At 39.6% G+C, this 27,466-nt stretch overlaps 1 protein-coding gene across 2 annotated transcripts in view; it reads right to left on the reverse strand.

Moving 5' to 3' along the window:
• The window catches only part of LOC141994242 (connector enhancer of kinase suppressor of ras 2-like), a 530,195-nt gene that overhangs the window by 374,679 nt on the left and 128,050 nt on the right, over positions 1-27,466 (reverse strand). For both annotated transcript variants that reach the window (XM_074964467.1, XM_074964466.1), the window contains exon 2: positions 3,378-3,541. In XM_074964467.1, the coding sequence (XP_074820568.1) occupies positions 3,378-3,541 (164 nt within the window). The remainder of the gene's footprint in view (positions 1-3,377; positions 3,542-27,466) is intronic.

The following is a 27,466-nucleotide window of genomic DNA, read 5'->3' on the forward strand; positions in this document are numbered from 1 at the left end:
CAATCCTCTCTCCTTCCTCGCACTCCTGTCTGCCTGAAGCAGGGGGTTTTATTAGATTCCTGACCGGGCCTTAATTGATTACAGGTGCTTCGATTAATCTGTAGCACCCCTCCCTAGTCTACAGGGAACCATGCTTTAATTAGCGTAGGGTTTATATATCTCCCCTCTACCACTCTCCCACTGCTCCCTGGCTTTGCTGTATCACAATTGTCACTGCACTTCAGGAAACCATCTCCTTTCTTGTAAGCGTGACCTATATTTTTTCTTCCTAGATGTATGACCAGCATGTTATTCAATTGAGCCCACCTTATCAGGTGATCCAGATGAGTCTTTATCACTGATTATGCCCATCATTATTTAGCCCCCTCTTTTTTTAAAACTAATGTGCGCGCCATCTGCAAATTTTATATTTTCTTCAAGATCATTGATAAAACTACTGAATAGCATTGGGCCAAGAACAGATCCCTGTGGGATCCCCACAAGAAACACCACACTATGATGATGATCACCCATTTAAAAATACTTTGAGATCTATCAATTAACCAATTTTTAATCCATTTAATATGGAAAACACTGATTTTGTACAGTTCTAGGTGTTTTCTTTTTAAATCACATGTTCATGTCTTATAGAACGCTAAGTATATTATATCAATACCTTTATCAGCCGAACATGTAATCTCAAAAAAAAATAATACTGTTTGACAAGACTTATTCTCCATAAAATCACATGGGAATGGCATCAATTATGCTACAATACTTTAATTCTTTACTGATGGTATCCCATATTATCTTTTCCATGATTTTGCCTGGGAGAGTTGAGAGGCTAACCAGCCTATAGTTATCCTGGCCCATTTATCCTTTTTATATTCTAGCACAACATTAGTTTTTTTCAGTTCACTTGAATTTTCCCAGTGTTCCAAAATTTTTTAAACAAACAAAAACAAATACATGATATTAATGGATTCAGAGAGCTCCTGGGCCAATTCCTTTAATACTTGTGGGAGCAAGTTATCTGGTCTTGCCAGATTTAAAAATCCTTAACTTCAAAAGTTACTGCTTCTATTCCATCAGAATGATTTTAAAGTATTTCCTTACCACTATAAGATAATAGATCATATTGCTTCTTTCTCGATACAGAACACAAATATTTACTGAATATTGAGCCTCTTCTGCATAATGCACACATTAGACCTATATCATTGTTAGAATGTCACTTTTTCCTGATATATTTAAAGGATTTCTTCTTGTTGTCCTTAATCCTGCTCCTCACTGAATTTTTATTGACACTTTTAGCTTCCCTTATCAGTTGTCTGTATTTTATAATTGCTGATTTGTACTCATTGCTCTCAACTTCCCCATTTTTTGATTTGTTATATGTGGAGAGTGGTTTTTTTATTTTTAATTGCTACTCTCCCTCTTAACTATTTATTTTTAACAGAAAAAGCTTTCTTACACAGTTGAAGAATTATGTGATTTTGGACATCTAATGAAAGCACTCTTAAACAATTCAATTATCATTAATATTTTTATGTTTACATTTTTTCTCACACTCAGTTTTGTTTAGAATTCATTTTAGCTTGGGAAATTGGTCATTTTAAAGTTGTGTGTGTGTGTGTGTGTGTGTGTGTGTGTGTGTGTGTATATAATTAATATTACTGGTTGGAACTATATTATGCTTGCAGATAATTCAACTAGATTGTAATCACAGGCACTTAAGCATCCAATCAAACATTTATGTTTATCCCTTGAAATGATATCTAAGATGGAAACAACATGGAGAAATTCTAATACTTTCTGTGTCCTGTAAATGTAAACAAACTTGTTTGTCTTAGTGACAGGCTGAACAAGAAGTAGGATTGAGTGGACTTGTAGGCTCTAAAGTTTAACTGTTTTTTTTTTAGTGTAGTTATTTAAAAAAAATAATTATACATTTGTAAGTTGCACTTTCATGATAAATGATTGCACTACAGTACTATGAGGTAAATTGAAAAATACTGTTTCTTTTGTTTCTTTTTTACAGTGCAAATATTTGTAATACAGATAATAATATAAAGTGAGCACTGTACACTTTGTATTCTATGTTGTAGTTGAAATCAATATATTTGAAAATGTAGAAAACACCCCAAAAATTAAATAAAATGGTATTCTATTATTAACAGTGCAATTAAAACTACAATTAATACTGATTATTTTTTTTAATCGTTTGATAGCCCTAATGAAAATATTTTAATAGCACCATCCAATTGTGCCAGAATCACCTATTAAATGGAGTACAGTCTTTACTGTAATGAAGAATGTCAGCAAGATGTCTAGGACACTTGTCATCAAGACTACATCAAAATCTCGCACTGGTATACCTTGCTCCAGCTTTACACCACCACATCCAGCTTTGATAAGTACCCAAGTGACACTTCTATCAAAAAAACAGCTGTTTTCTGTACATGAGGTGCTACACAGCCAAAAATTTGCAGCCTGGGCTCCCAGACTATTCATTACATATAAAACATCCCCCTCTTTTTCATTACTATTTATACTCTCTTGTATCCAAGTCCCTCTGCCTTTGAGCCTTACCTGGACAACTTCAGACAACATTTGGTGGTGGTGGTGGTGGTGTTTTTTTTAAGGATTGGTGCCATTGCATTTAATTTTATCAATGGGTAGAAGGCATTTTAAGAGGAAAAAAAGGACAGTACGTTACTGGCACCCAGACAACTTGAACAGGGTGTATGTAACTCAGTAACTTTTGACCAGACAAAAAATATGTTTGCTTCCAAACTTGACTCTTCTGCACAATAAAACTGTGCTATTACAAAGCTAGTAACCTGATCACACGGTGTCAGTATTTAATGTTTAGGGTAAAGTCTATTGTGATTTTTGCAAAAATCGTTTAAAATTAATTTTAAAATCATCTTCCAGTCTAATTAACACTGCCTCTGCAATTTCTGCATTAACTCCTTGAATGCTGGCATGCCTTGCACATGCAGGAACTACATGGTTTACTGCACTATGGTAAAGTTCAGTGGAACATGAGGGCATATATGACATACAATCATAGGACCATAAGGATGCCAGTGCTGATCATGCATGGCACATGAATACGGCACTCAAGAAGCTAAAAGGAAGACGACAAAGACAATCTATGGAAAAAGACTAAAAATAATTTTAAAGTTTTCAGAAGGAAAATGGTTAATTCATTTGTACTTAGAGAAGCTTTTGTGAATACATCCTTTTTTGAAGTAATAAGGAACAATATTTAAGTAAGGCAGGAACTGGAGAAGGTGCTGTATTTGATGCAGCCTTCATTATCTGAGCTTTGGTTAGGAGATGCATAAACCTATATTATTAAAAGGAATGACCCCGAAAAACAGCCTACTTACCAATGCACAGAGCAGATCAACTGCTTCTAAAATCAATTCTTGGTGTCCAATGCGAGTGACTCCCAGTTCTTCAAGTTCTTGATGAGTGATGTGCAACAGCTGTTCTCCATTGATTTTTTCCCTTTCAAAATTTTTAATGTATTGCTGGAGGCAGTCATCAAGGCCTAGTTGAAAAAACAAAACAAAACAAAAACATGTTCAGAAAATGATAGCCAAGAATGTCAAATCTGTAATTCAGTCAACGTACAAATTCGCTTTGGTGCTGAGAAACACTACAGTTTTGGGATTTTTAAGGATGAAAATGCTTTATAAATCTAAGGTGAGTCATTGACCCTATAGCATGGTGAATACCAGATGCCAATATGTTTTTTCAGCCAGTAATACTTCCACCATTTTTATTTTGATTTAGATATAATTGAAAATTATCCATCGTGGGCTATAGGCACCTTAGCCCAAAATTAAAATGACAATCAAATCAAAAGCAAAACCAGCAGCTACTCCTAACTTACAAACAAGAAAATGACCAAATAAAAAATTAAGCTCAGAAATTATTCCTTTCCTCCATGAAACATCATCTTTTATAGGACCCTTGTGTCTTAGTAAGCAGATGGGCAATGTAGTATGTCCTGAAGGTCCAACTGTTATTTCCTTTCCAAATGATGGAAAAGCATTTCCAAAACTGAGGGCCCTTTATGGAGGACACCTTGCCAGAAGTTCTCTCTCTTATGAACCAACAGAGCTCCAGCTCAATGCTGCTGCTAACTGCTTCTGTCTCAGTATCACACAGGGAGAGTCACAGTTTCACCTAAAGGCACTTGGGGTACCTGGATAAAAATCAACAATTTAAATTCTAATGGAAACCAATAATGACATCACAGTATTCAAAAATATTATTTGCCAGTTCTATTACATTACTCCCAGAAGTATAATTTTCAAGTATGATAATTCTATTAAAGAAAACATTTAACATTTGGAGGCAATTGGTCTGGAGATAGGCTTTCAGAGACCTTAACAGGCTATCCAAAGGCTAAGCCAAATCAGAGGCATATCCTTCCTGGGATCTCTTTTCTAAGGCTCTCTAATAGAGTTTGCACTTGAATCGTCTTTCTGTTCCTGAGACGGTGTTAGGAAGAACCCCATCATGCATATTCAGCCTATACAACAGTGTCACTATCTGCTGTGTTCAGAAATGCTTTAAAGTTCAACAGACTCATTTACCAGAACTCCCGTAGCAACACTTCAATGTTAAGGTCTCTGGCAAAGACCTAGATTCTTTAATTACACAAATACTTAAGAAAATATATGTGCCTAGAATTATGTTTCTATTCCAAATTCAGAGTTTATCTAGCAAGAGTAATGGATTTAGTAGTAGCCATGGTATTCTAAAGCCTAGACCATCAAGAAATGAATAACTGAATCTAAACATAAATACCTCTCAATCCTCCAAAAACAGTTTCACAGCAACACGTGCTTTAAATTTGAGGCCAGGACAGCTGTTCTGCACATGTGAAATGCTTGGAATATAAATCAGACCTATTTCTCATCTAGTGAAAGTTCAAATATCAGAGTTGCCTCAAGGACTGGACTTAGAATACGGCCAGATGGAATGGTACACTGCCATTGGCCTACATTGCCCCCATGTTAGACAAATCTTTTTTTTCCCCCGCAAAGTCCACAAAACAATTTCAACCAGCAGAGTTTACCATAGTTCTCTCCATTAAGTTGAATGGATGTTTGCTTCTCATGCCTTCCTCCTACAATGGAACAGGCAGGGTCAAAACCCATCAAACCTGCCAATACAAAAAACCCCAGCAGGTCCTGGGCATCTAAGAAAGACAAAGTATCTCTCTACATTACCTTCCAGGTCCTATAGAATCCACAGAAGCATGGTGTTACCAGCATGGGTGAACTAAGTAGAAGGGGAAAAGCACTGACAAAAATCAAGGTGAGTATATGAAGGTAAGAAAATAAACATACATAAATAGTGGCTGAAAAAGCAAAGTAACAAATATGAGTCATTATCTGTCCTTGTAGAAATGCTTTGAACTCTCTCACTAACACAATATAAAAGAAATAAAGAAGAAGTTACAGGAGGCTTCAGTTCCATAATGTAATCATGTAAAGGGATGCAAAACGATAACTACCATGCTATTGGGTATCATTTTTTTAGGTGCCACTTTTTTCCATAAACAACAAACTCATCTTTTAAGCAATTGGTTTTATTTTAGAAATCAGAAGATGCAGTTTGGCAATGATAACCAGAGACACGCATTGCTTGGTGGCAGCACAGGCATGCTGAATAGAATGATGAATGCACTTCTTTATGAACCTCCTAAAATGCTTCCAGCAATTGATTACTGTCCACTAGTCTATTAATCAGGCTGTTTAATCAGGCCCTTTCAAGCAATAACTCTAATTGCATGTAGTAAACTCTAGTTCATATTTCCAGATTTTTACCATGCACCACATGTATCTTAATAGACAATACTTATTAGCATAAAACATTGTTGCAAGGTGCGATATAATACCAAGACACGACCAAATATGAGGGTATGTTGACTTACCAAGAGGCGTTTCTCCTGAAATCACATCACCATTTGGTCAGAATTTACAAACAAAGTTATGATCTAGAGGGCTCTTCCGTTGAAAATATTAGCAGAAATCTGAAGTTTAAATCTACATCTCCATATCGCCTTTCAGCAAAAACAGCTCATGTTCTCCATTGTTTCCCCACATACAGTGGTTTCACATACAGTATCATACCAGATCATAGTGTACTATTTTATTAGCAAATAAAAATGTGACCTCATCCAGACACATTGTAGCAAGAGGAATCTGCAAAAGTCAACATGCAAGACTGATTATACACCAGGCCTTCTAAATTAATTCAAAAAAATCAGGCCAGAAATCTATACATGCATGCAGACAATTGTAGTATGGCTTAGATGTTAAACATACCTGGAGAGTCTTCCATAAATAAAAGAAAGAGCTACTGCTCTTCCTAAAATGAAAAACCCTAATCCAAACTACGTCAGACTGCAGACACTTCCCAAAATCCTTATATTTATTGAATTACCAATAAGAGACAACAACTTCCACTCAAAGTCATCTTCAAAGCAACATGATTTAGTTGGGGTTGGTCCTGCTTTGAGAAGGGGGTTGGACTAGATAACCTCTTGAGGTCTCTTCCAACCCTAATCTTCTATGATTCTATGTCTATTTGTCACACTCTGAGGTGCAGTCCAGACTAATGAGGAGTTGTGGCACCTCCTGCCCTATAACCTTGGGTGCCCTAAATGTTCTGCTGCAGTAGCTCACAGCCCGGACACCAATAGCCAGTAAACAAGCATGCAGTCCCCTGAGAACCTGCATGCTTTGCAGCTCTGATTCAATGCTCAGATCCCAACAACTGCCTATAACACAACAGACTCATTCTAGTCTCTATCGCCCAATTACCTTACGCAGGGGTGACCCCAAACACATTCCCAGTCCCATATTTCTCCAAAACCATCTGCCCTAAAGCAGCCCTTTCCTGGTACACTTAGAGAAATTATTAAGTTTGCTGTTTTCTTTAAAGTAACAGTACATCAACAGCTTACCACCTCACTGGAGTTAACTAGCACTTCATTCTAATCAAAGCTGTGGATTGGTTTATAGTAAGAAGTAAAACAAGATTATTAAACAAAGGTTATAGGTTAAGTGATACCAAGCAGAAGGAATAAAGGTCAGAAAGTGCGACAAACAAACCAAAGTAGGAATACGCTTTTAAGAATAAAAGTTAATTTCAGCCAATTACAATCTTTGCCTAAGCAGATTTCTTGCTTATAATCAATGTCCAGAGACTTCAACCTCCCTTGGCTGAAGGACCCATCCTTCTGTGACCTCAAGAGCTCTGGCCTCTTTGTGAGAAATGCTTTTCAAAAACTAAAGTTCATTGAGCCTGCTGCAAGAGGAAGGCTTCCTGGGGGTGCTGTCTCCATCCCCAGTAGAGATTAAGTGGCCATCTTTCCCCACTTGCTCTCCTGATGGCTTTGTTTACCCTGCGTGTATTAATGCCTTCATTGTCTCTGCCTGATGACCAGGCTGGTCACACAAGCAAATACTCATTTCTTTGTGATCTGGACATACTGACTCTGTAGCTACCTTGTGAGCTTTCATGGCTCTGTTTACCCTCTGTGTAAACTGTAATCCCATTGTCACTGGTCAAACCTGCTTCATTTGTATTCAAGAGCTGGGCAAACCTGTTATCTACTTCAAATACATACTTTAAAACATTATAAGAGAACATCTATAACTCCACATATAGTATGAATATGTATATTTCACAATGATACTAATCACCAGCGTGTCATTAGTTTTCCAATGATATATTACAGTGCACATTTTAAATACAGATCATGACACCAATGAATTTGTGTAGACTGGTCAAGACAGCTGAAATTCATTGCCAGATACCAGGGAGCTCCTTGCCCTCTGGCCTTGGGATGCTGTTGTGGTCACATTATTTTAACCATATGTGATTGAGTCTACTCACACTACAGAGTGAGGAAACCGGAAAGTTAGAAACAAACGTACTATTTTTGAAGTGCAAAAACAAAGTAGTCAAGAATCGACCATCTTTCAGATCTTAGATAAAAAAATATATTTTGATGCTAAAAGGCCTCCAGATCAATCCCCTCTGACAGCTATATTGTCTGTATATGTGTAGCCAGTGTTCATAATCAAAGGCTGAAAATAGTATGGAGATCTGATGTCCAAAATTCTGAAATAATGAAAATAAATTTGCTATGTGGAAAACCTCAGTATTGATGCCAGAATGGTTATTACATAAAATTATTATTTATTCTGATAATATTAGGTCATTACAAACTTGCTTGCACCTTCAATAAAGGAGGTACAGGTATTTTCATATACAATATACTTAGAGGACAACATGTTTGTTAAAAGAAATGTTCAGGCTAATTTAAAGAAACTGCTAGGAAATTTGCTCTTTTGTCATCTAGGTACAGACTTCAAGTGTCAAAGGGAGATAACACTATATTTATTACCCCAAAGAACGTTTAGCAGGCTCTGAAATACAGTTTGTAACTTCTACTTTGCTTTAACATTATATATGATTTTCTTTTATGCTGTTTTGAAAGGCGTATATAAGTATCAGTTATTGTAACTGTGCTTTGTATAGATATTGGATAGGAATTTTTAACTGCAAGTTGTAAACGTTATAAACTGTAGATTATAAATATGAAAATCAGTTGATCAAAGGGCAGGCAACCAATATGATTGCCTTGTCAAAAAACTGAAGACACACTAGTCTGGTGTAAGAGATCAGTTGGTACAGACAGGATTTTATCCCGAGTGACAAACTTCACAAAATATTTCTGTTTTAGAAAGAAGTCCTGACTTAAAAAAAAAATGTAAGGATGTTTTGTTTAGGACAAAAAGGAACATAGAGATGTTATCAGAAGTAATTAAACTGTGTTGTAAAAATGGGTTTTTTTGCCCCCCTTTTGCAAGAAAAGAGTCTTTGGTAAACATACCAAAAAGATGCTAAAAAATTTCCCAACTGAAAGTAATTTTTTATAAATATTCTAAAATCTTCATTTAACAAAAATACATATACATGAGAAATATTTTGGAAAAAACTTTTGTTTATTCCCTAAGTGTTTAAAAGGTGGCACCGACTTCTTTTGAGATGTATATTTGCAAATCTTATCTAAATGCAAAGCTTCTAATATAAGAACTTCCTAATATCATTGTTATATAAATGAAAAGATGCCTTATGTACTAACATGGAATCGAATAACCTTGCTAGATTGGTTACCAATACCAGGAGCCATTTGTGTATAAAATTATTGACATTTAATGGGGAAATGAATTAGTTATCTGGCAATACATAAGCAGTTTCCTTACCAACCACAGAAAGACAAGAATCACCTCTCCAAGAATTGTTAAAAATAAAACAAAGTTCTCTGAGGACTCTTTAAAGTTAAATAGTTCTCAGAGTTTTTAAACCTAAAAAGACTATTTTGAGTGTTGGAAAATCTTTATATATGATATAAGGATGCTTAGACTTACTGGAAACAGAATTTCAGCTGCATTAAACCCTGATGAAACTAAAAGGATGTCTCAGAAAATGGACTGAATAGAAGAAAAAGTTAAAACCCCATCCTTAAAAATGCTCTGAAAATTTGGCCTGGTCTAGTCCACCAAGTTAGGTTAATGTATGTTGCTTTGTGTCAGTTTATTTGTGCATGTGTCTACAGTCAAATTTGTCTCCTACCCATATAAGCACCCCATTGCACTGACGCAGTAACACCACCTCCCCGAACAGTGCTAAGCCATGGTTGATGTATTATGGTCGACACAGTGCAACTATAGATACTGCGTGTCCTGAATTGACCCTAACAGTCCTCCAATAGCTAGCTGTCCAACAGTACAGGACAATGACTGCTCTGGTCACAATTCTGAACTCCATTGCCCAGGGTTACACAGCCCGGAAGAATTCCCTTCCTTTAAAGCCCTCATGGTTTTCTGATGCCTTTTCCTGATTGCCTAGCTTGGCGAGCTCATTTAGCAACTCTCCTTTGTTGTGTGCAACTGCCCAACCAACCATGCTGACTACAAGCTTTAGACATTCTCCTACCTGGAGTAGACAGGAGATGTTGGATCTCCTGGACCTGTGGAGGAAGAGGCTGCACAGGCATGGCTATGGACCAGTCATAGAAGCAGGGTCACCTACGAAAAGATTGCCCAGGGGATGCAGGGGAAGGGGTACAACAGGCATCAGCAGCAGCGTGTGAAAGTGAAGGAACTGTGGCGGGGGGCCAACAGTTGATCTGATACCAAGCTGAAGACCTGCTACTTTTACAGTGATGTGTGTGTTGGCGAAGACCCCACCAGCACCCCGTAGACCACTGCAGATACCTCACTGGAGCCCAAGATGGAGACCCCTGCCATGAACAGTGAGGAGGACGGACATGCAGTGGAGTGCAGGAAGGTCCAGCTAAGCCCGAAGCCCGGATCTGTTTGACTCCAAAGCAGTCTAATCAGTCCCCATTAATGGCCCTATACACTTGCATGACAACAGCCCCCACTGTGGATTTTTCAACTCCAAAGTCATTTTCCACTGACATTAGCAACCTAGTGTTGCAAGTTTTCACTGTGTGATCACCACTTATCTCAGCTATTAATCCAGCTCTCATTCTGGTGTCCCTGATCCGGAGGGCTGGTGTGAGCTCGGCACACAGGTCCAGGAATGTGGCCTTTCACATCCAAAGGTTCTGCAGCCACTGCTCCTCATCCCAACCTCCATTATGATGCCATCCCACCAGTCAGTGCTTGATTTTTGGGCCCCAAAGTGGCATTGCACCATCTGCAGCTGCTTCGTGATTGCCACCAACAACCTTGAGTTGTTTTTCACTAGGTCCCTCACCAACCTGTCCTTGAAGAAATCATCACATCCCCCCATTGTTGTGCTATGTCCTGTGGCTCTGCAAATATCACAGGATTCTTCATCCCATGTTTGCAATGGTCATGACAATAGTGCAGAGCTGTGCAAGCTCCATGCTTCTGTCAGAGATGGCAGACAGTGTGCGATTTTTAAAAAAAGGCATGAAAATTATGAGATAGGGACGGCATTATGGGATGGAGAAAGTTGTCTGATGGGTGTGATGGGTTTCCCCCCCATCCAGCGTGCCATCTGATGTACTGGGGTACCACTGAGCCCACCTGTTCCACCAGCTTGGACTCACTCACACTGTCCTGCTGAGCCAGGCCCTCAAGCCTCCTCCAGCACACACACAGCTAGGGACACACCCAGTTGCAGAAAAACAGAGACACTGAAATCAGCTCTGCATGTGAAGGCTCAGCTAGAGAACTGCCCAGCACTCAAGTGTATACCCCCTCTGGAGTGTAAACCCAGTATTGTCTTGCACTGCACAGATCGCTCCCTCCCTCCACTGGGAGGAAGATATGCACAGCTTTTTGCCCCCCAGTTATGAATTCCACAAACTGGTTTCAGAGAATACAAAAACAAGTTTATTAACTACAAAAGATAGATTTTACATGATTATAAGGGATAGCAAACAGATCAAAGTAGATTACCCAGCAAATGAAACAAACACAAACACTAAAGAAAGTGGTTATAAGTAGTAATTTCTCACCCTAAATGTTGTTTTAGGGAGATTGTAGAGTTTCTTGAAGGCAAGCTGCTCTTGATTGCAGCTTAAAACTCCAGGTATTTCTTTCACAGGCCAGATACCTTTCTAGCCTGAGCTCAGCTCTTCTTTTGCCTATCTATAAAACTATTTTAGTATCTGTGATGCACTGAAACAGGATTAACTATTATTCAATCCACTTTGGCCAAAACCCCCACAGAGGGACTTCGGCCTTGTAACGCTGAGGAGGAGTTCCATAACCACTGGGCTAAAGGTTTAAGGGAGGCTACCTCCACTCGCCCACCACACATACACCCTGACCATTTTGTGTGAAATTAGGCATGCTTTGAGAATGCTTATCGGATTGGGCCCTGCAGGTAAGATAGGCAGGGAAATGCCTATCTTTACCCAGTCTAAGGATCACCTTGGGGTTTGACATGAGATAGGCTCCCAGGCACTTAAACTGAGGCAGCAGTGCCAATTCCCAGATGCAGAAACTTAGGCACCTATGGGACTTCAGCTGTGGAAATGTAAGCACTGAGGGATTTTAGGCACCTCCAAAGTAAGATAGCAGTTTAACTGGGGGTCTGAAAACATCTGTACTGCCTAAATTTTGGACTTGGGCATCTAATTCCCACTTTAGATGCCTAAGTCCTTTTGTGGATCTGAGCCTTTGGTCTTAACCTTACCAAGAGAAGGGTGTCCCACTAGAGGCAGTCCCACTCCCAGAAGCATAATGTGTTTAAAGCTCTCCTCAGAGAAGCATTCAGAAGAGATTGTGACGGTGGTAAGCATTATTGCTTGTTTGTGTTTTGCTTTATTTAATATTGTCTTTTCCTTTCTTTAACCAAATAGTCATAGTTAACAACTAATTTTTTTAATCACAGTGTCCCCATGGCAAAGACCCCCATGTGACTAAAGTAGTGGGAGTCATGTTCCTAAATTGACATTGAGAGGGTTATTCAGATTTGGACTACCGTGTCTTGTTTCTCTAGACAACACATTTTTAGTATTTTTTTTTTAGAATAAAAAATACTAAACTTGAAACACACCTTTGTACCCCACATTACCTAAGAGTAGAATTTCACCAGTGACCCCCACACCCCATTTTAATGGAGCTGGGAGAGGGTAGGGAGAAAGATGGCCAGGAATATGCTCTAGGAGCAGAGCCCTCATCTATCTGCTCCTTCGTAGTGCATGTGTGAGGTGCAGCCCTATTCCTAGGTCTAGTTTGTTGCTCCTTTGTTGAGTTAGGTCAGGACTCAGGATGGTAGTGATGTCCCTGTCAGTAAAGGGAAGCAGTTAGAGAGGAAGAGGCCCTACAATTACATAATGTTTATATGAGGAAGAGACCTGACAGTTATTGATGGATTTTTCTCAGAAAATTGGACAGTGGCAGCCAGCTCAAACAGACATTTAAACTTACCTCAAAGATCTAAATAAAATACCAAATGAGGGTAAGCCCAGCATTCAAATACCGAAAGACTAAAATCAATTTTAAATTTTCCCTCCCAAACAAGCAGTTATAAAGGGGCAGATCTGAGAGTCAGAGTCTTTTTTAAAAATCATCTTTAACGTTAACAGTAAATGTAACTGTTAAGTAATTTAAACATATTGAACTTTTCCAAATATACATTAATTTTAAAAACTTCAAGTCAAATTTAATACCCGTGAACAGTGAATGGGAGACAGCCCTGGCGACTGACCTTAATTTATCCACACAGCGTGGATAATATAGGTACTGGCTGCTGGCAGTACCGCCACATCAGTAGGCCTCAAGCCGATCCTGAGGGAACTGCATCTGCACATTCCATGATTGGTCTTGTGAAATTTTTAACAAGGACACCAGACAGGACAAGTTGTTATGGATGTGTCTGTGGTGACACAAAATTTAAGCATATCATTAATGACATAATATATTTGACAAATTTAGCTGCCTCCTAAATGTGCCAGTATATCACAGTTTCTTTGATTTATTATTGAAATTTAATTATTTTAAAAAAATCTTTATAGACTGATCATCAATTTTTGAAATTTCAGCTATGATGGTTAGTTGTCACTAATCAAATAATGCACACAGAATTATTGTCAGTGTGTGTGTGTATACATGTAAATGGATGGGAACACTTAGCTAATCAAATGGTAGCTTTCATCAAACCTATTTTAGAAGGGTGATTATTCAGTTGAAAGCTATATAGAAGAAAAGATGATGGACTCAGAATACAGAACGTTATTGATTTAATCTGTCATAAAAGCAGTCTTATTGCAGGTTTATGTTGTACATCATGAAAAAGCGATATTTTCCATAAGCTCAGCAATACAGCAAACCATTTGTTTGATCGTACAGGGCAGTGATTTTGCCTCCTGTGGAGTAAGCTGTAAGAGAAAACTAAGTGTAATGAGCAATTTAATTTGTTTAAAGGCAAACCCCACATTTTCACGTTTCTTTCTCTACGTATAATCCTGCTTGCTGACCTGCATTCTGAGCACTGAAGATCACAAGGAGGAAATGTAGGGAAACGAGAGAGTTGGAAAGGACAGGTATAGTTTCTTTCAGTATAACAACTAAAAAAACATTAAAATGTGCTATGATGGTATCTTACCTAAGGCTATTTTAAGGAAGCAATATGCTATCTTTCATATAATTTGCAAATGTGATGTATTTTCTGTAAATACTTCCTATTTTAGTTTTTTGTAATTACATTTCTTTTTAATGTTATTATGTGTGTTGTTATGCTCATTAAATTGGTGGTTTTATAGGGAAAATAAATTCAGTGTGACATTACTACTGAACCGGCATCTCTTGCTACTTTGCTCCATTACTGAAAGAAAGTGTGTGTATAGGGGAAGAACAGGGAGGCAGGCAAAGTGAAATGTTGTTTTTTCATTGTGGATATAAATAATATTCCATACAGAAAACTAGTTTAAGAGAACATTCAGTTGCTCTCAAAAGTTAGAAAATGCCAGAAATTGAGGTGTCCTGTGGCTTATAAATGAGCTGGTTGGATTTACGTGGAAACAGTGAAAGGCACCTTCCTGACCCTAGCAATATCTTCATTGCAAATTGCAAGTTCCTGCTCCATACCTGGAAGGCACAAGGGCCCTGATTCAGCAAAGTACTTACACACAAGCATAACTTTAATACATGAGTAGGTCCATTCAATTCAAATGGACTACTGATGAGCTTAAAGTTAGGAGAAACATGCCTAAGTACTTTGCTGAATCAGGGCCTAGACCTATTAAACTATTGACAGAGCCACCTGTTTCTCCATTAACTTCATCATAGAAATGGCTTAACTATCTTGTGCTCAAATTTAAAAATAAAAAATGCACCTGAGGTAGGTAAGATTTCAGCACAAACAATTAAAGTTTATCAAAATAATGGGCAGCTGAAGACTGATTTATAATGAAAGAATTATGCAACCTTAACATTGCTCCACAAAGAGCAAAAATGTGCACTATGGTAACAGCAGTTTAAGGTGGGTAGGATTTGTTTTTCTCTCCTTGGGGACCTCCTGTCTTTAATGCAAGCAGAAGAAGAAAAACACAACAGTGAAAAGTGCGTGTAGTTAATTATATTTATTACCACTGATAAAAATAATTTAAAAGTTATATAGTGCCATGCATCTGAGGACCCCTAGCCAGTTTATAATAGTCAATTAAGCTTAACAACACTTCTATGAGATAGGTATGTATCATTATTCCCATTTTACAGATGGGGAAAAGGTCTCCCAGGACACTGCTTTAACGTCTACTCACACTTTATTCTTAATTTGTGATAGACAGAATCAAAGGTTAGAATAACTTTCAGTTATCACTAAAAAATTCTATTTAGAGCAATAATCAAACCTACAGTTTCAGCTGCAAAAACTTAATCCTTCTAGTTCTATTTATGGGTTTTTGGATTTGCTTGGAGTTACAGGTTCATGGAAAGCAGATACACCTTCCACTATTTTCCTAGGAAAGAGGCTGATCGAAACACCATGAGTCTCCATTACTGTCCATTTCTAAATCAAAATTAGATGTTTTTGTAAAAGATATGGTCTAGTAATTATTTTGGGGAAATTCTATGGCCTGCGTTATCAAGAAGTTCAGACTAGATAATCACAATGGTCCTTTCTGGCCTTGGAATCTATTAATTTACGATTTAAAATCTCTTTCTAAATTACAGGTATGCAAAGTCTGAAACCAGAAATCTTGGGTAAAAATGCTACCATGACCTTGGGTTCAGGAGTGCTAGTAGCTGCCATTAGTGAACAGTAATAACAGTAATTACTGAACAAAGGTTTAGATGAAATCTGTCATTCAAATTCAACAAAAGTTTATTTTAGGCAACATCAGATTTTTTATGTGGCATGCACAAGACTTATAATATTTGTTCTTTCATGTTTGTGGAAAGTAGGGAAGGGTTTGTGCACTAGAGAAATACAGTTAGTAAACTGTTCACAACAAATTATTAGTAGCAAAAAAAGCTTTTTTTCCCTGTTCTTGAAATGTCTGCAAACAAATAATATTTCTCATGTATTTTGTTACTTTTTCTAAAATATCTGATCAATGTTTTATGTGAACGTATTTCAGCCTGTGGATTGCTCACAAACTATTCACTGCAAATATTGCACTGAACATTAAATATTCAAAATTCAAACGGTTTTAACTGGAAACATGGGTCACATGATATTTCTGTTCCCTGATTGGATAACTTTCAGTTAATAGTAGAATATTTGCTTAAAACTTACTCTTTTTGCAGAAAGAAAAGGAGTACTAGTGGCACCTTAGAGACTAACCAATTTACTCCTTTTCTTTTTGTGAATACAGACTAACACGGCTGCTACTCTGAAACCTGTCTGTCTTTTTGCAGACAAGCCTTCCAGGAAACTAGGTCACTAAAATAGGTGCTGAAAACAAAAGTGAGGTGAATGCAGTTTAAGCAAATTTATTTAAAAAAAATCAAATCAATGGTCACCAAAAGGTGTGTAGGGTTGGGGGTGTTGCTTTTTGCACACAGTTCTTGCTCTGTTCTAGGAAATAGTGAACAAATGTGACACGTCATGATAAGGAAATTGTGTAGCTGGTTGCACTAAATGTGCCTTTATGCCAGGTACAATCTATGACAGAAAAGCAAAATCTGTTTTTATGACTCATACTGCTCTGTAATAGCTCCCTGGGCATGGTTTGGAAGACATTTACTTAATGGTGCAAACAATATGGCAGCTGACAATGGAGGAATACAGAAATTCACAGTCAAAGGACCAGACTGTCTCATAACATGACAGCATGTAGGAAGCATACAAAAAAGAATTCCATCTGGGTGGCTCTCTGCTTTAACCATTCACCTAGGGATTGGTGTTTGAGTTCCATTTTTTTCTATCCTGTACTGACATGAATTTTTCTGAGCATGGCATTTTAGAAAAATTAAGAATTCAGCTATCAGTAAACTAGTGCTTTATTATTGTGGTAATCACTAGTTCCTTCAAGAAATTGTGCATTACTGGGATGGCAGTGCTGAGAATAATAAAATAAATAATGATAGGCTTACACAGTGTAGATTGAGAACATAATTTGGTCCAAAGGGAGCCAAGTGGAAGCAAACAGGTGTTTTGTATGCTCATTGACTGCTGCATTAGGCCCTACAGTGTTTTCATGCAATGATCCATGAACCTTCTGAACATTATTTTATGAATACTCTCAATGCCCCACGGAAGGTAGTATTATCCCTATTTTGTATATGGGAAAACAATCAAATTATTATCCTAAGGTCACACAGGGAGTTAGGGGCAGCGTTAAGAAACCCACAATTGCAATTCCTGACTCCTTGTACTCTGAAGTTCTGTTGTCTCACACCCTGGCTCCAGTCTGTAACAGACCTGTATATTTCTTAGCAGCACTTTAAAATCAGTGAAGGGCATAAAACAGTTTAACTTTGCACGTGTCATCTGAAAGATTGGACTAATGCCCATGATGAGATATAGTACCATGTGCTGAAATGTGCTGCACTGTCTTCCTCTCTATTTTTAACTGCACCAAAAAAAAGTTTTCTCTCCCTTGCTCTTGGGCTGCACTGTGTCCTTGACTCAAAGAAGTGGAATCGGAGGAAAAAGAATTCTAGCTCAGGCATGTTCACTACTAATTGTGAGTATGAGAAGTTGTCCGACAGGTGGATGAGTTTCACAGCAGAAGAAACAGGGAAAAAAAAAAGTTAGTTAGTTCCAGCTAAGGCAATGGTGATTGCTTGAGCCACACACAAGGGAGCAAGAAGAGAGCTATTTCAAAAGAAAGGCCTGTTATGATAATTGGGCCTCAGCTGTGAGAAAGTGTCACAATAACCTAACACAATAAGTGTTGATGGGAAAAGCAGCAAAAGAGACTGAAAGGTTATATATATAAAAAAACCAAAATCTTTTGGGGGAAATTAGCAACAGACAAAGCTGTCTGTAACACTGCTGCAGCGAGTTTTACCATTACAGCTGTGTGACAGAGTGCTGAGATGTAACAGGTGGGTCAGCACCCTGATCACTGTCACCTCATTTCCCCCAGTGACAACTGATTGAATAATTAGCTAATCAGAAGGAGAGGCTGGGGAAGGTAAACAACTGATGAGCCCTCAGCTGAACAACCTGGTAGAAGTCAGGAAGAACATGTTTGTGATGAGGAAGAGGAGGCCAGGGAAAGATGAAAGAGCTTCCTAGAGCTGGAAGGGCTGAAAGATGTAGGGATTTAAAACTGTGATGTAGCATTGTACTGGCGTGGGTGGAAGGGTTTAGAATAAAATTCAACCTGAACACTAAAAAAGTGGGTCTGAGCAGTTTCTGCGGCATCAGAGGACTACAACAGAATATGGCCCCCTCCCTGACTGCCACACCCATCTCCTGTGACCCCAGACCTTCATGTAAGCGAGAGAATAGTCCTGCTACTGTGGGGAACTTTCCTGGCTTCTGCACTACCCCGGTGAAGTGGGCTAGCAAAAGGATCTGAGTCCTCGCTCCCACTTCCTTTACCCAGTGGCCTCCCTGCCCTTGAGGATTCCCCTTCTACTCTCCTGTCTGGCAGAGTCCTTGTAACCCCAACAAGGCTGGGCCCAGGATTCCTGGGGGGCTCGACCCCCAACCCTGCTGTGGTCACCTAGGACAGGGGCTAGGGTGTCCTCACTCTGGGGTACTCTCTCTCCCCTGGGCACTTCTCTTACTCACTGACCATTACATACAAGTTAAAGCAAATGCAAGTTATTTAATCAACAATTAATCTTAAAAAGAATAAGGAAAAATGGGAAAGGTTAAAGGAAACACATCAACCCGCTCTGTGGCAGGGAACATCACAAACAGTGTCTCTGGAATGTCAGGGCAGTTCACAGTCTGTTCCTTGTAAGTCCCAGGCCTCCTTCTCAGGCCCTGGCTGTGCCGCAGGGATGCTGTGGGTTGGACACTTGCTCTGGTGGTAGCCACACGCTCTCAGGCTCTAAGTGGTAGGACCCTTCTTCCCAGTGTCGCCCCCACCCTGTCGGGGTTACGATCCAAGCCTGGCCTGCAGAGCCTCTTGGCTGAGGCGTCTCCCTGTGCTGGGCCCGCTGCCCAGGGTCCCCCTCGCTCTCCCCAGCTGCTCACCGCACCCAGCTCCAGCTGCACCATTCTGTCTCTGCACTGCTGCTGCTGCTCCTGCTCTGCCTCCAGCTCCCTGGGCTGTGTCTTTGGCCCCTCTGGCTCTGGTTGCTGCAGCTCTGCTCCCAGCACAGGTCTGCTCTGCAGGCTGCTTCTGTGACTCTGCTCCCAGCACTGACCTGCTTCCTGGGCTGCTTTTCTGGCCCCTCTGGCTCTGGTTGCTGCAGCTCTCCCCCCAGGGCAAGTCTGCTCTCTCTGGGCTGTGCCTCTGGTTTTGGGGCTGCAGCTCTGCTCCCAGGACAGGGTCTGCTCTCTCTGGGCTGCTTTTCTGGCCCCTCTGGATCTGGCACAGCTCTGCTCCCCAGCTCAGCTTGGGCCCCTGCTCTGTCCTTAGCTCAGCCCCGCTCTGTCTGACCCAGGCAAATCCAGCTCACACGGAGGACGGGATCTCCCTGGCCTCCTGACTCCCTGATTAGCCTGCTCGCCCTGTCATTCAGGCTGACCTGGAGCATTGGCCTCTCCCCATTGTTCCTGGGGACTCTCAGTCTCAGGGTCCTGGTTTCCCATAGACCCTTCCCGTTTTAGTACTGGGAGCTAGCCAACCAAAACACCCCCACTGAATGTTAGTAGGGGGGCAACCGTCCCCTTACATTCATTTTAATCCTTAGACATGTCGTGACCCAGCCAGGCCAAAGAGAGGGACTCAGGGGACATTGCCACTTCACTGGTTCCAGCTAAATCCCACGCACAACCTGGGCTGTGAGAAAGACAGACAGACACACATGCTTTTGTCCTTTTCCCTCCCCACTTTATTTCTCTCTCTTTCCTATCCGTCTCCTTTTGCCTTCTGTCTAAATAAGAGTCTGGCGTAACCAAAAGACTGTATATTTTGCAATACTGCTATAACCTGTGACCAGAGAGGCAGCTAAAAGCAATGCTTTAAACAGCTCTATGCTGGTAGAAGTTTACCAGGTCTTGGAGTCATAAAACCATGTGCTGTGCCTATATTTTTCCAGCAGTGAGGCTGCAAGAAAAAAGGGTCAATACGAGAGACAGGAAATGTAACATCTATCTTTGCTATTCTTTTCTTTCTCCCTTTGTATGGGTTTGTCTTGTTTTGCTGTCTAGGAAATGGGACTGGACTTGAACAGCAACATTAGTAGCTCCAGCCCATCTCAAATGAAATTCAGCAAGGATAGTTATTAACATCTGAGCAACTATAAAATGCACTGGTTTCCTTCTGAAAACTCTCCAGCTAAAGGGAGAGAACAAGGGATGTTAAAATGAAAGCCTTAGCTAACACTTTACATTTAAAATATTTTAACTGTTTTTCCTTCTTTTCTGTATCTTTACTAAAAGGTTAAAAAGGATTTATCATGCATTTGCCATGGTACTAAGCAGACTGAGGTCTCTGCATACCAAACCTGAAACCTTGTTTAAAGCTCTTTCATGTTGGACAGTTACAGGGTTGTGGTAATACCTTTGATTCTTTGGGTTCTTTATTCCAGCTGAGAGTACGTCTACACTACAGGCACCACAGCAGCAAAGCTGCATCACTGTAGCTACGTTGCTGTGGTGTAGATACTACAGTAATATAAGGGTTTTTTCCATCACTGTAGTAAATCCACCTCCTCGAGAGGCAGTAGCTAGTTCTCTACACTAGGGGTTATGTATAAACTAGGCCTATGCACAATTCTTAGGTCACATAAATCATGAAGGAAAGTACAGTTCCTTAAGATGGGGATATGAAAAAAATTATTCCAAAAACTACCTTTTTATAAGCATAAGCTTTTGACTTCTGTAAGGGAAGACCTTAAACAGATGGTGGAAGCAAAGCCAGACAGGGTCTCAGAAGGAAGTGTGGAATGTAATGTAATGGCAATAACTCAGACAGGTATGAGCATGATGCCAGGTTTACAGAATAGACATTTTGATACAAAGGAAATTTTTCAAAAAATGCCTGCATGGTTTAGGAACCAGATTGCCATTTTCAAAAGTGACTTAGGCACTTAGACGCCTACGGCCCTTTTACTTTTGAAAATAGGACCCACTTTCCTGAATCAATTAGGTGCTTTGAAAATTATACCCAGTGTCTAGCAAATCAGTATGGTTTGTCTACGCCCAGGAGACAAACCAGAGGCTGTGATTAGCTGTAATGAAGATATGCTCCAATGAAAGAGAGGGATATCCTGGCTCAGTAAATAATGCATTTAGAAACTTGACTGTACACTGTACAGTAGGTGAAATGTGCCAAACATAAGCCCCTGCTCTGAAGACGTTGCAGTCTAACAGCATATGGGGTATAATAAAGCCAAACAGAACAATCGCAGAAAGGGTATTTCAGCTGGAACACTTTAAATAGAGATGTTTATAAGGAATTTTTGAAAGCAGAGGTGGAAGGCACTTCGCACAGATTAACAGGGAGCATGTTCTAAGGCTATGAGGAAGCATGAAAATAGGTATGAACCAGGAACACACATAAGAGATGACAGGTGAGAAACATGGGTGGAAACAGGGAGCAGAACAGATTGCAGGAATAACGGGTGAAAATGTTAATGGGGATGGCATTACAGAGAACTTTGAAAATGAAATTAGACAATTAAAATGAATACTTTTTTTTTTTTATTAAGCAGTCATTCCTGCAGGTATTAAACAAAGGAGATGAATGGAGTAAATCTTCAAATCCTTAGAGGAGGAGCAAATTCATAACGAAAGAAATTAGGAGTTGTCTACATAGGGGGACACTCAGGAAAATTAACTGAAGGTGTGAATTTAAAGTGGATTAGTTAAACCACATTAAACCCCTGTGTGGATGCTCTTATTCAGAATTATAGTTGCCTTAAATTAGATTTATTTTAATGTTAAGCAAAATCAAATTAAGGCCACTTTAATTCTGAATAAAAATATCCACAGGGGTTTAATGTGATTTAACTAATCCACTTTAAATTCACACCTTTAACTAATTTGGATTAGCTTCCCTGAGTGTCCTCTTGTAGACAATAAACCCTTAGGTTGTCTGCTAGGACACCAATGGAGATGGACTGAGAAGAAAAGGATGGGGAAATCAACTCTATAAAACAAAGTCCTAAGTAAAAGTATGACATTTAAGGAACAGTAATTCCCACTGGAGGTGATTCTGCAGACAGAAAACTGACTATAAAACGATATGTTCTGTTATTAAAATCCCTGCATTCAGTGTCTGTGCTTAAAGAGAGGGGAAGCTGCTCAATGGAACTGTATTTACAGCTTCTGGTTTACCCAAGTTAGCACTGATGCATGGAAATATCTAAGTCCAGTTACAGCATCCAAGCAAAATGCAGCAGTGGGAGGAGAGAGATCATCAATAATAAACACATTTTGCAGAACACAAATGTCTAGACAGCCATACGCTCTATTTTACTAAAATACCAAACAACCTAGATATTCTAGCAATGCCGCCTTTCCACTGCAGTGAAATACCCAATTGTTCAATGGAACATTAAATATAATGTCTACATTTGTTAAATCACCACACTTTTTGTCATTACAGTTTAAAGTAAACCAGCCTCTGTAACATGGAAACAAAGAGGATGGTTGCATTGTGTGTTTATTCTAAATCAGGGTGTTTTTATAAATCTTAACTTTATTCTGAATGTATATGTTAAGATTATGCAGCACCACTAATCTACCAAGACATGACAGAAATCAGAAGCATACTCAGTAAGAGTTTAGACGAGCCGTGAAAAGGATGTTTAGCAACCATAAAAAGGACGTTTTTGATTGATTGATTGTTTTAATTTTAAGGTGAAATGTAACACTACATTGAAAATTAAGGATCCAATCGTGCAAATACTTAGGCGCTTCCATGGGACTACTCACATGATGGTGTTTTCAGAATAAGGGACTAACCCTATTGCTATCAAAGTCAATGGAAAAGTTTCCATTGATTCAGGGGGACCACAATTTGATAATAAGTTTAGCCCCAAAATAGGTATTGAATACCCCTTTTAATCTAGCCTATCAGACCAGTACAAGTCATGGGGCAATGTAACATAGGACAATTGTAGCAATGTTCTTACAGAATGGTGAATTTTCTGATGTTTGTAGAAATCCAGGAAGTACTAGTAGGTTTCAAGGAGGGAAAAACTAAATTTAAACATATTTTAATTTCGTCACTGAAAGCAGTCTATCATCTATCATCTGGTAGAGTGGGGGAATTCTGCACATACTTCTGATTTTATCTTAATTTTCATTTTGTTCTTGCAGCCAACCTTAAACATGATCAGTGCCTAATAATATCTGGCAGCAATGTCCAATGGGTGACAATTACATAAAGTGAAAACTGTTTTCCAATCAAAAGATATTTTCAATAAAATACATTTCAGGAAAGTGTACTAGGGAACAACTGAATGTTTACACCTTTTTCAGTTATTAATGGGTTTTTCCCCCAATTTAAATTTGCAACATTAGATCAATCTTAAACTGATTTAAGGCTTTAGAATGGTTTTCAGTTAAATTTTTTTCTAAAAAAATAGATAATTGGAGGAACAAGAAGAGATAAATTGGCTGGCATTTGGGTAGACTATAGTAGGTTAGAAAAGACTTTTTAAAAATGCATTTTTATTAAGTGCATGCTTACAAAGTTACAAATGCATGAACATTTGACCTGATGTATAGTCCATTGAAGTCAACGGAAAGACTTCCAGTGGATAAGGTCCATTGTGCCTATCTTTAAGTACTTACCTCCCAACAATAAAAAATACTGAATGAGTATTCAAGCTGTAATATTAAATGGCTTTAAGATTAATTAAATCAAAATAAGTTTTTCCCAAACAAAGAAACGTCACAAATCCTCAATGAGGATTATGTCCAGGCTAAACTTCATCTTTCAAACTTTTGCTTTTTGTGCATTCGTCCTCTTTGAAAACAAGTCCAATTTCTCATTCCAGCTCCAATCCCACCACAGAAAGTCCAAGTCTCCCCCACATTCCCAATCTCCTTGCCCAGCCAATCCCAGTTGCCCCTCTGGCCCTTAATCTGATCTCTTTCTCCCCTTCCCAGCCCTCCGTTTCCACCACATTCCCCATCTCCACTGACAACCAGACCCAGTGCCCTCCCCAGCCTCCTCATCCAATCTCAGTGTCCTCCCCATGCCAGCTTCTTGTCCCAGTCTCTTTGCCCAGCCAGTCTCAGTTCTCTCTCTGGACCCTAGTTCCTCAAGACCTCGGTCTCCTCCTCCCTCCCACCCACAGGTTCCTAACCCCTTGCAATGCCAGCTCTAATCTTTGCTGCCCATTTCCCAGTCTCCCACCCCCTGCCAGCCTCTAGTCCCACTCCCAGGCTCCTTGTCTCAGTCTACTTCCTCCACTCTCTGGTCCAGCTCTTATCTTCTCTGCATCTGAATTAGCTTCTTCATCCATACTATCCGTGCCCACCAGAGGCATCATTGGAAGTGTAAGAAACACAAGCTCTCTGTTCTCAGTTCCAGTGCCCTGTCATGGCCATGTTTGGCAAAGTCATAAGCAATTGAAAACAGGATTATAATGGAACATGTTGGGGTGGTGTAACCAGCCCCACCTACAATCTAGCATTTGCTTTCAATAGTCTGATATATACAAATGTCAATTTTAAGTTGTGTAAGAAACAACTTTGTACAATTTCCTGTCACTTGTTAATAGGTACATGATTTACCTGGCATTATATAAGTGAAAAAATGAAGACTGAAGTGAATGAAGTCCTACCTTTTTTAAAATCAAAATGACAAGAGGAAGAAGCTACAGGTATTCTGAATTGTTGGGCCATGATGTATCATGACATTAATGAATAGCATTTCCAGAAAGTTTGCCAGAAACGAGAGCTGATCTTAAAGCTGGCTCTGGAAGAAAAATTTGACACATACAGGGTGCATCACATTTTCAGATACAAGTCTATACCCTTTGCTGAGTCACATTTCACAGCAATCTGAATCTGTAGTTTTGTGATCAGTGCTGCTACTGTTGTATCAGCTGCATTTTCCATACAAGTGATGAAATACAGAAGGGGCTGCACTTGCCCTTGGTAATAATAAAGGTTTTTAAACCTTTCAGAAGCCACATTTGTTTTCTCTTTGATAGAGACATAACAGCAGCCTGCAGCCATATTTGAAAGCTGAGGCATGAGCCAGCAATGCTACATGATTTTAAAAGCAAGCACGTACCAAGGTCCCATTTACTTGATTATGTGCTTTCAAGTTCCAGGAGATATTGTGGCAGAGTTGAGACTGCTTTGGCACTGACTCTGTGTCATAATGATATTTATTTTAAAGGGGCAAGGCTTCTGCCAACTGTGAGGCAAACACTTGTATCCTCACGCTGCGCCTGACTCACAACACACAACTGCTCTGTCTCTTCAGAGAGCCACATTGGGCACTACTCTATTCCATTTTCACTTCTACTTACCCAGGTGGCATTTTAAGATTACACTCCAAACACTTTTCTTAGAAAGTAGATATTGAAATCTTTCAAAAATTAAAAAAAACAAAACAGAAAGGTAAATTGAATTGAAATAGCCTGGATCCCGATGTCTCCAGAATTTATGGGCATTTTTAATCCATTGTTTTGATTCAGGTCAGATCCAACACAAACATAGGCTCACTAAAGAAAATCATGGGCCCTCTTTACACTGTTATAAAATGAACTGGTACCCCATATGATAATGTAAACAAACCTGACCAGTTCTGAGGATGGTTGAACCTGGTTCCTGAGGAAAGGAGAAGTGAGGTGTAGATCTTGCCAATGGGGAGCTCATGTAAATGGACTTTCCACTCCTCCTCCCTGAGCTGACCACCACATACCTTGATTCCCTCTTTCACCTTCCTGGGGCCAAGGAGATGGCATTAGCCACTGTACTACTGCCTCAGGTGAGAGAAGTACCAAAGTATTTTTTAAAAAGTCATATTTGGATGGGAGGAAGAATTGGGAAGGTTAAGGCGTGTCATTTCCCTCCCATCACTCCAAAACCCGGGTGGTGGGGGAGAGTGTTACATGGCACAATGGGCCTCAGGTCCACTCCCAAATTACAGCTCCATTTCAGAACTGGAAGCCAGGAGATGTATACTGGTCTATTCACTCTTCTCAGCTTCCTGTTAGACAAGGAGTGGGAGAACGCATTCAGTATACGAGGTGGGAAGCACTTTACGTGGCCTTGGAGACAAGAATTGTCTTAGAAGTTGAAAGATGACTGGTTTATTAAAACAAACCATCACCCTTCCCTTCTCCCCAAAAACTGAAAGATCCCATGGCTGTTTTTGTTAAAACAGACTTGAAAGGTTACATTCAAGCCTTTGTTAAAGACATAAGATGGGTCTGATGGTTGCTTCTCCTCTCCTGGCCTCAGCCTGTCTCTCTACCTCATAATTCCAAGAGAAGGTTGTGCTTGACTGCATCGAGACCTGACTCAAGAAATTGCAGTTTGGTGCCTTCCAAGAATCAGGCCACTTACAAGTGATTCCGCACCAGCCTTCCCACAAACATGCAATGAAATATACGTGAGACGCAAGTCTTCTGTCCATATTTCAATTCCAAGAAAAATGGCACCATGCCTGCTGGAAAGTGGGCAGCCAGTTAACAGATTTTTCTGAGTCTTCATGATGCTGTTGCACTGAGGCTCGGTGTTAAATTAAATGGGATTCAGTTGCTGAGGGGTTCAGTCATAATGCCACAGATGGTAGATTCAGCCCACTGGCACCTCAGCCAAGAACTTACAGACATCGGAACCTGCATTGCTTGCGCTGAGCAGGATTTACTATTGCAATACCAGTCATCACTGCGGCAAAACAAACCTGTAACAGGATGGTCTAAACCCAGCTTATGTTTTCTATTAGCAGGTGAACAATCCAATAGTTGGCAAATTCTGCTGTATGATAATAGAAACAGCTGCCAGAGAGATCAAAAAGCAACATCACTATAAATGCTTTGATGCCACAGACTACTAAATCTTTGTGTTGACTTTGCTGACAATTACTACAAAAACCCCTAAAAGTCAGAAAGAGAGTAAAACCCATTCTATGTTCTTACCAAAAGGGAGTGAGATTTTGCCCTTCTGCTCTAGACAAGGTATCCATCCTTATATTTTACCACTGTATCTAGGAGCTCACGTGAGGACACTTAGACGTCAACCCTACTGCCCAAGTAGGCCAGAAATTGTGAGACTCTCCTCAGCAAGGAGAGGCAACAGGAATCCGCTCAGTTCATATATTCTTCACCCCCAAATGCACAATTCCTTAGATTTGCTTATACATCTTCAGAAGCTATTAGGAAGCTGTTGTAGTATCTGCACCATAGATGCACAAATAGCCAGAATTTGGTCCTTATAGACTGCCTGC

Source organism: Natator depressus, chromosome 9 (genome assembly GCF_965152275.1).
Source record: "Natator depressus isolate rNatDep1 chromosome 9, rNatDep2.hap1, whole genome shotgun sequence".
Classification (NCBI taxonomy): domain Eukaryota; kingdom Metazoa; phylum Chordata; order Testudines; family Cheloniidae; genus Natator; species Natator depressus.